At 49.4% G+C, this 8,199-nt stretch overlaps 1 protein-coding gene across 1 annotated transcript in view; it reads left to right on the forward strand.

The window, feature by feature from the left end:
• Nucleotides 1–252: 252 nt before the first annotated feature.
• Nucleotides 253–8,199, forward strand: part of LOC107113646 (zinc finger protein 883-like) — a gene marked incomplete at its 3' end in the record, with an annotated part of 17,091 nt that continues 9,144 nt past the window's right edge. The window contains exons 1-3 of the mRNA XM_015414996.1: nucleotides 253–364; nucleotides 2,705–2,800; nucleotides 5,219–6,422. Of these exons, the coding sequence (XP_015270482.1) occupies nucleotides 253–364; nucleotides 2,705–2,800; nucleotides 5,219–6,422 (1,412 nt within the window). The remainder of the gene's footprint in view (nucleotides 365–2,704; nucleotides 2,801–5,218; nucleotides 6,423–8,199) is intronic.

Here is an 8,199-nt window from a genome sequence, read left to right on the forward strand (position 1 = left end):
CATTTTCTCACTTCATTGCGACACCTGAATGGGAATCTTTACTTGTGTATATGTTATTTATCATCTTGACCAGTTTTTGCTTCTCTTTCCATTCCTTCGGCTTCTGTAACCTTCAATAAAATGGGATAAAATCAAAGCCACCACAGAGTTCTTTAAATTCCACATTCCTGGTGTTTCATTGATTCAAGTGCATATGTTTGTTTCAGAGCATTTGGGGGGGGTGAAGCCGTGGTGATCCCCCCCCCCCGAGAAATGGAGAACTGGGCCAGGGAACGCGGCCCAGAAATCTGTGCCCAGGTAGTCGCCTTGGCAGAGGATTTCCTCCTGAAGCAACGTGAGACCAAGAGATGGGATCCGCAGGTGAGTGGACTTCACCCTGCTACTCAGAGGGCTCCAGACCTAGAACCAACAGAGAGACAGCTGCAAATCTGTGCGGGTCCTAGGCACCGGTTGTCGTTCGCGGCTCCCTTCCTCCCCCAGCTCATTTTGCTGCTCCCTCTCTTTCCATCTTGAATTTCTCTGCCGTTTCCCACCTCCCATCTCATGGCTTCACTGGAGGAGTCCCTCCTCTCCCCAAGCTCCACCCCCCAAATCTGCAAGAATTTCCCAGTGTGGAGCTGACAGCCTTATGGGGTCCAGTCTAAGCAGGAGTCCTGGTCTCCGTGTTCCACTGACTCGTGAACAGGAGCCTGCTGTGTTGGAGAAAGCGGGGGGGGGGTGTCTTCCCAGGAGTCTCTGGGGCTCAGGGAGCCTCAAATGTACCGGGGACCATTGGGGGCTCCTCATCCCTTGAGTAATCTCCCACTGAGGTGTCTTCCTGCCAGGTCGAGTCCTGCCTCTCTTGCCACCAGGAGATGGGCCAGGTGTTTGTCCTGGGCCCTCTGCCAGTTGGGGGAGGGGGCCTCAGCAGGTGGCTGGCTAGGGTTGCCATCCTCCCCGGTGCATCCTGGAGACTTCCCAGAATTTGTGCTGATCTCCAGAGAGCAGTTCTGTTGCCAGACATCGCAGCTTCAGAGGGGCGAACTGTAGGCCACCGCGTCCCGCTGAGCTCCCTCCGCAAACCTCCCTCTCAAATCCTTAGGAGCCCAAACCAAAAGGCTGGTTCTTGAGGCCATTATGTGTAGTCCTGTGATCACTTTCCTTGACCATAGTTTTGGTAACGACAAGCACTGCTATTTTGAAAGGGCGGAGTATCGTGGGGGTGGAAGGAAGGCTCTTTAATGCTGTCCTGTTGTTATTTTTTCACCAGCCTTGTAGCCAGGATTTTGGGGCTTGTGAGGTAAAAAATGTTCTGGTGCGGCTGCCATTATTTTCCATAATGACATGCCCCTCTCCCTCCCCTCCTGCAAGATTTAAAGGGCTCTTCAGCTGATCAGCGGGGAGCACTTCGCCCGTCGATCAGCTGGAGGGCCCTTTAAATCTTGCAGGAGGGAGGAAGGAGGGCGTGTACCACCCCCTGCTTCTTCTCAAAGAATTTAAAGGATCCCTTTAAAAATTTTGAGAAGAAGTGGGGGCCCTTTTAAGAACCAGGGGCCCTTTAAGGAAGGGGACAGAGCCCCCAATAGTCCCACTGTAGCTACGGGCCACGCTTTCACTCACCATGGGGGGGGAACACCTGTAAAAGCCCCTCGCCCTTCACCAGTCTTCCCTCTGAAACTGCAGTCATGTTCTCTTAATATCTCCCCATGTTTCAAATCTCAGAACGGCACTTCATGTATAGTTCTTTGCAGGGGTCATTTCATAAAAAAAGAGGTGCAGGAGCTCATTTGCATAATTCATTTGCATGTGCCATACCCCCTTGCAAAAGGCAGGCATGCAAGGATTCCTGGGTTCCCTGCCTGATCTTCTCCAGGTGGCCTGTGGCTGCCTTCCCTATGGATGCGGGGCACCTAGAGAAGATCGGGCAGGGAACCCAGGCATGTTTAGAATGCCAGATGGGGAAGGGAAAGAAAGGCATATAAATTCCCCCAGGCGGTGGGGTGCTCTGCAGGTCTTCCCTGGCCCGTCCGCCTGCGCAGGTGGGCTAGGAATGGCGGGGGGGCCTGCCCCAGGCTCCTTGCTGGCGGAGCGCTGCTCCGCCGCGTTCCGGCAGGAAATGACCCCTGGTTCTTTGCTCACTGAGGTCATCAGCCTGCATTTGAGCTCTACCACTTCAGACTGCATGCCTGAAAGCTCCCCCATATATTTTTTCTAAATCCCCGCATATAAAAACCCTAGTTCAGGGGTATAGTTCTAAGCCAGCTTTCTCTCGAGCAAGCTAGATTTCTATGAGCAGGGGATTTTTTTAAAAAGGAGGAACATTCAGGCATGTGAGCTTCCATTTGTGCCCTGGAGAGGTACAGCCTGTACACAAATTGACCAGCTTGCTGAGTGGGGGCTCAGCTGTTGTGGCTTGAAACTCCAAGAACTTTCTTGTCCTCTTTGCAGTATTTGATGCCCACAGTACTAACAGTGCTGTCTTAAGTGGAGTTATCCCTTTCTAATCCCAATGAATTCACTTGGCTTGGAAGGGTATAACTCTGCATAGTATTGCACTGTTGGTCTCTGCGAATGGAACGGACAGGCCTCTGGGGTTATTGGGGGCCGGATCTGCCCTCCCCCCCCCGGTCTGGAAAGCTGTGTCTCCTTCCACTTAACCGCTGGTACCCCTGTAACAATTCCTATCTCTAAACCTTGCTGACCCTCTGTTTCACTGCACAGGCAGCGGCCGCAAATCTGTCCGACACGGAGCAGGCTGCATCAGACGTCGAACAGGAACGGAGCTTTAAACAGGAGGAAGATGAGGACACCGTCTCACTGGGTTAGAATTCACTTTGTCTCTGACATGGAGAGTCTTGAGTCCCCCGTGCCATCTGGAAGGCCTACTGTATGCCTTAAGGATCTTAGCAAGCGCAGAAGGAAGATCAGAGCCAGGATCCATCTAGTCCAGCATCTTTTAACCAGAGTGGTCAGGCAGAGGGTGTAGGCTGTGGTGTAGTGGTGGAGAGCAGCGGACTCTCATCCGGAGAGCCGGGTTTGATTCCCCGCTCCTCCTCCACATGAATCCTGCCAGGTGACTTTGGGCTGGTCATGGTTCTCTCAGAGCTCTCTCAGCCCCACCTGCCTCACAAGGTGCCTGCTGTGGGGAGAGCAAGGGAAGGCGATTGGAAGCCGCTTTGGGACTTCTTAAGGTAGAGAAAAGCAGGGTATAAAAGCCAACTCTTCTTCTTACGCTGCTGCTGCTGCTGTTTTTGCCATAGAGCAAATGGTACCTAAATGTCTACTATTTCTGTCCATGGAAGTTCCATCTTGGCTACTCTGCTTTGACAGATTTCTTCTCCATGAATTTGTCTAATCCCATTTTAAAGCTTTCTCAACTAGGGGCACCCTGACCTGCATAACCCAGCCTAGCTCATTCTCATCAGATCTTGGAAGCTAAGCAGGGTCGGCCCTGGCTAGTCTTTGGATGGGAGACCTCCAAGGAATACCAGGGCTGTGATGCAGAGGCAGGCAATGGCACAAACCCACTCTGAGATGTCTCTGGTCTTAAAAACCCTACGGGGTCACCGTAAGTCAACTGTAACTTGATGGCACTTTCCACCACCAATGATGGGCCATCACTGCATACGGTGGCAGTGAGTTCCATAAAATTATGTTTCGTATATAAACATTTTTTTTGAAACTACCGCCCATCATTGAGAGACATTCACATTCTAATATTTATGGGGAGGTGGGGAAACAAGTTCTTTACAGCTTGCTTAATTTTTGTCATGCCCCCTTCACTTTCCCCTTTTTTTCTGTACTGAAAACTCATGTACTTTTTAGCCTGTTCTTGTAAGTAAAGTGTTTTTACTCCTTGATCATTTTTATTGTCGTTCTCTGCATCTTTTCCAGCCCTATGAGATCCCTTTCAGGGATGGTGACCTTGCCAAGTACACCACTAGGTCTCAATAGGGAGTCTCATTGGTTCAGACTCTCTAGACCAGAGGTCAGAGATACTCACTCTGTCACTCACAGAAAGCCACATTTGCTGTAAGCCAACTTACAAGCACACAGGGAACACGGCTAAGTTAGGTCAACACAGAAAACACCGTATTGAAATAATGAACACAATATTCACAGGCAATTATAGCTAAATATATTTGATTTATATACACAACATCAACTCTAGTGTATTGTAAACACTTTCAAACTACTACATCAACATTTCATACACTTTCAAACTAAATGATGTAACATGAAGAGTCCATAATCGCAGAAACCCACTCCAGTATAAACTGTCTTCTTCCAACTTACAGCAATCTTGTAGGGTTTTCAAGGCAAAAAAGACATTCAGAGGTGGTTTGCCATTGCCCATCTCTACATAGCAACCATGGATTTCCCTGGTGGTCTCCCACCCAAGTACTAACCAGGTCTGACCCTGCTTAGCTTCTGAGAACTAACAAGATCAGGTTAGCCTGGGCCACCCAGGTCAGGGGCACATTCACAATTACCATCAATCAGGGGTCATTTCGTAGAAAAAGAAAATTCATTAGCATAAATTATTAGCATAACTTATTTGCATATGCCACACCCACTGACATCACCAGAAGTGTGTCAGAAGGCAACACCCACCACTCAGGCTCCACTGGACTGTTTTGGATTGCTAGCTATTGGGGGGGGAGTGCAGATCTGCCCTCACAGAGGAGGGAGAGCTTGTACCTGAAGGCGGGCCGGGGGGAGGCTCTGCAACTTACCTGCCTGCTTCTTGCTCCTCATGGCCCGACCAAGGGCTGCTGGGAGCAGGGGGCGGGGCTTGTTGCATGTGCCCGCCCCCTGGGCTCCTTACTGCCAGAGCTCCGCTCCTGTGCACTCCCGCAGGAAATGACCCCTGCCATCAATCAAAAGACCCACATTTACTTCCATCCCTGGCTTGAAGTCTACACCTCAGGGAGGCTCGCGGTTTATCTGTTCCTCCAGTGGCGGCTGTTTTAAGGTAGAAATCACCTGCCAACCACAAGCCCTACTACGCTTTCCTGAAACGTGGGGCAAGTGCCTCATTGGGGAACCATGCTCAGAAGAGCCACAAGTGCTCTGTCAAATGCCACATGTGACTCCCAAGCTTCTGAGTGAGTATTACTGCTCCAGGTGGAATTAGGCCCCATGTTAGACAAGTTCGTCATTGTTTAATTTCCCACTTGGGAGTTGTTGCTTCTTTTCCCACCTCAGTTCATGTAAGTTTTGCTTTTCATCCCTGTAGGTGATGGCCAGGTGAGTGAAAGTGAGGAGGGCCACCTTCCACTGGAACACTCTGAGCTGGAGAAACTAAATGGGGCATCCTTAGGAGAAGACAACTGGGCCATTTCTCAGTTTGATGAGATGGGAGAGACATCCAGCAATCACCAGGCGTCGGGCAGGCATGAGGGAAGCTACCAAAAGAAGAGAATGGACATTCCTGTTCCATCTTACAAGGTGGACAGCTGGGAGCGGAAGGAACCCAGAATGCGGGCAAGAATCTACAACTATGGGGGACTGAAGATGTGTATGGACTGTGGGAAAACTTTCAAGCAGAGCTCTAGCCTATACAGGCACCGGAGGCTCCATACGGGAGAGAAACCCTACGGCTGTCCAGAGTGTGGCAAAAGCTTCAGCCGGAAGTCTCACCTCATTGCCCACGAGAGGACTCACACGGGAGAGAAACCCTACGACTGCACAGAATGTGGTAAAAGCTTCAGCCGGAAGTCTCACCTTACCACGCACGAGAGAATTCACACAGGAGAGAAGCCATATAAATGTGGGGAGTGTGGGAAATGTTTCAGTCAGAGTTCAGCCCTTGTGGCGCATGAGAGATCCCATACTGGTGAGAAGCCATTTATATGTCTGGATTGTGGGAAGAACTTCCATCGGCGGTCAGGCCTTTCAGCACACGAGAGGACCCACACGGGAGAGAAACCATATAGATGCACCGAGTGTGGAAAGAGTTTTAGTCAAAGCTCAGGACTTCTGGCTCATGAGAGAACCCACACAGGGGAGAAACCGTATCGGTGCACAGAGTGTGGGAAAAGCTTCTGTGAACGCACAGCTCTTGTTAGACATTTGAGAACCCACACAGGGGAGAAACCATACACATGCGCAGAGTGTGGAAAGAGCTTCAGTCAGAGCTCAGGCCTTTTGGCACATGAGCGGACTCACACTGGAGAGAAACCTTACAAATGCTCAGACTGTGGGAAAAGCTTTGGCCACCGCTCGGACCTTCTCAGGCATCAGAGAATCCTGAAAAGAGGAAAGCCGTACAAATGCTCTGAGTGTGGGAAATGTTTTGGCCGGGGCTCTGATCTCCTTCAGCATCAGCAAATCCACACGGGGGAGAAACCATATAAATGCACTTATTGCGGGAAATGTTTCAGTTGGCGGTCGAACCTTATTAAGCATGAGAGAATCCACACAAGAGTGAAAAAGGGCAAGTGAGCCCACAGAGTGCAGAAGGGGCAGATGGTGCTCACATCTGCTGATAGAGGAGAAAACCCGCACAGCAGAGCCCCCGTGGAAGAGCTCAGATGGTGGGAAATGAGCTGCGGTCAGAGATCGCTCCGTATAATGTGTCTATAAACAGAAATATTTGGGAACAATTCTTTTCCCCTGGCTACAGGTGCAGGTTCAGTGCTGGGTCTTGTGCCAGTAATGACTGGAGGACTTTACTGGAGAAAGAATGTCCGAACTTTTCTGTCTGGGTCCAGACCTTCCACTACCAGAGAATCTAATGCAATTTCTCAGGCGAATGGCCATAGAATTGCAGAGCTGGTAGGAAGTGTCGTTGGTCATCTAGCCCTCTGAAACAGTTGGAAATGCTTTTAAAATTATACTTAAAACCTAGCCTAGTAATGCTGATGCAATGTATTTTAATAAGGATAGTGCAGTTAATTCTGCTATGCTCCTTCATTTTTTGGAACTTTCCCCACTGTCCACAATCCAGCCCTTTGGTGTGTTTTTTACGGTGCCATTTCCTGATTTGGAAAAACGCCAAACTAATGAAATAGAGGGGGAGGAGAGGGAAATCTGATGTTCTAGAAGCATGATAGATAGAATCAATTTTATGTTCTGTGTCCCCCTTCAACATACAGTAGCCCTATTCACAAGCTACAGTGAACACCCATATAATCTGTGTACAGTGTACCTTTGATTTTTCTTTATATGTGCATTGAGTAATTTTCACATTGCATTCAACTCGTGTACATCAGAATGTGTGATCGAAACCACACATTTATTCAAGTATTGGTTCCTGGTTTGTAGAGTACACATTGGCTCTTCCTTACAAACAGATGTACGTACATACATGCAGGATGTATGTGCGTTCACTGTAACATGTGAATGGGGCTTGTGATGAGCCCTCCTACCAAAGCCTTGCTTAAGGAAGGAATGTTATGATATTAACCCTTCCAGTCCCCAATAGCTACATATCATTAGGAGGAGCTGGAACCAAGATCTGTTGCCTATTGGTGTCTCTGCACCCTGTGTTACTATTTTAAGTCGGGAGTGGCTGTGGCTCAGCGGTAGAGCATCTGCTTGGTATGCAGAAGGTCCCAGGTTGAATTCCCAGCATCTCCAATTCAAGGATCAGGTAGTAAGTAAAGGTAAAGGTTCCCTTGCTCGAAAGCCAGTCGAGTCCGACTCTAGGGTTGCGGTGCTCATCTCCGTTTCAAAGCCGAAGAGCCGGCACTGTCCGAAGACGTTTCTGTGGTCATGTGGCCAGCATGTCTAAACACCAAGGCGCACGGAACACTGTTACCTTCCCACCGAAGTGGTACATATTTATCTACTTGCAATTTCTTGCTTTCAAACTGCTAGGTTGGCAGGAGCTGGAACTAGAGATGGGAGCTCCCTCCATCATGCGGCACCCGGGTCTCGAACTGCTGGACTACTGACCTTCCACAGCCTGCAGTTCAGCGTCTTAACCACTTGAGCCACCGCAGCTCCTTGGATCAGGTAGTAGGTGATATGAAAGACCTCTGCCTAAGACCCTGGAAAGCTGCTGCTAGTCTGAGTAGATGATACTGACTTTGATGGACCAATGGGCTGATTCAGTATAAGGCAGCTTCATGTGTACTATTCCTTGGCAGAGTTTACATGCAACTTTTATCCCAGCAACCAAGTCAGACATCCTGTCCTCTAGAATCTCAGGCAGAGAAAGCTTTTTCCTAACACCAGAGACCAAGCCGGGAGCTTTCTACATGTGAAGCAAGT

This window comes from Gekko japonicus, unplaced genomic scaffold (genome assembly GCF_001447785.1).
Source record: "Gekko japonicus isolate JY-2015 unplaced genomic scaffold, Gekko_japonicus_V1.1 scaffold5085, whole genome shotgun sequence".
Lineage (NCBI taxonomy): Eukaryota > Metazoa > Chordata > Lepidosauria > Squamata > Gekkonidae > Gekko > Gekko japonicus.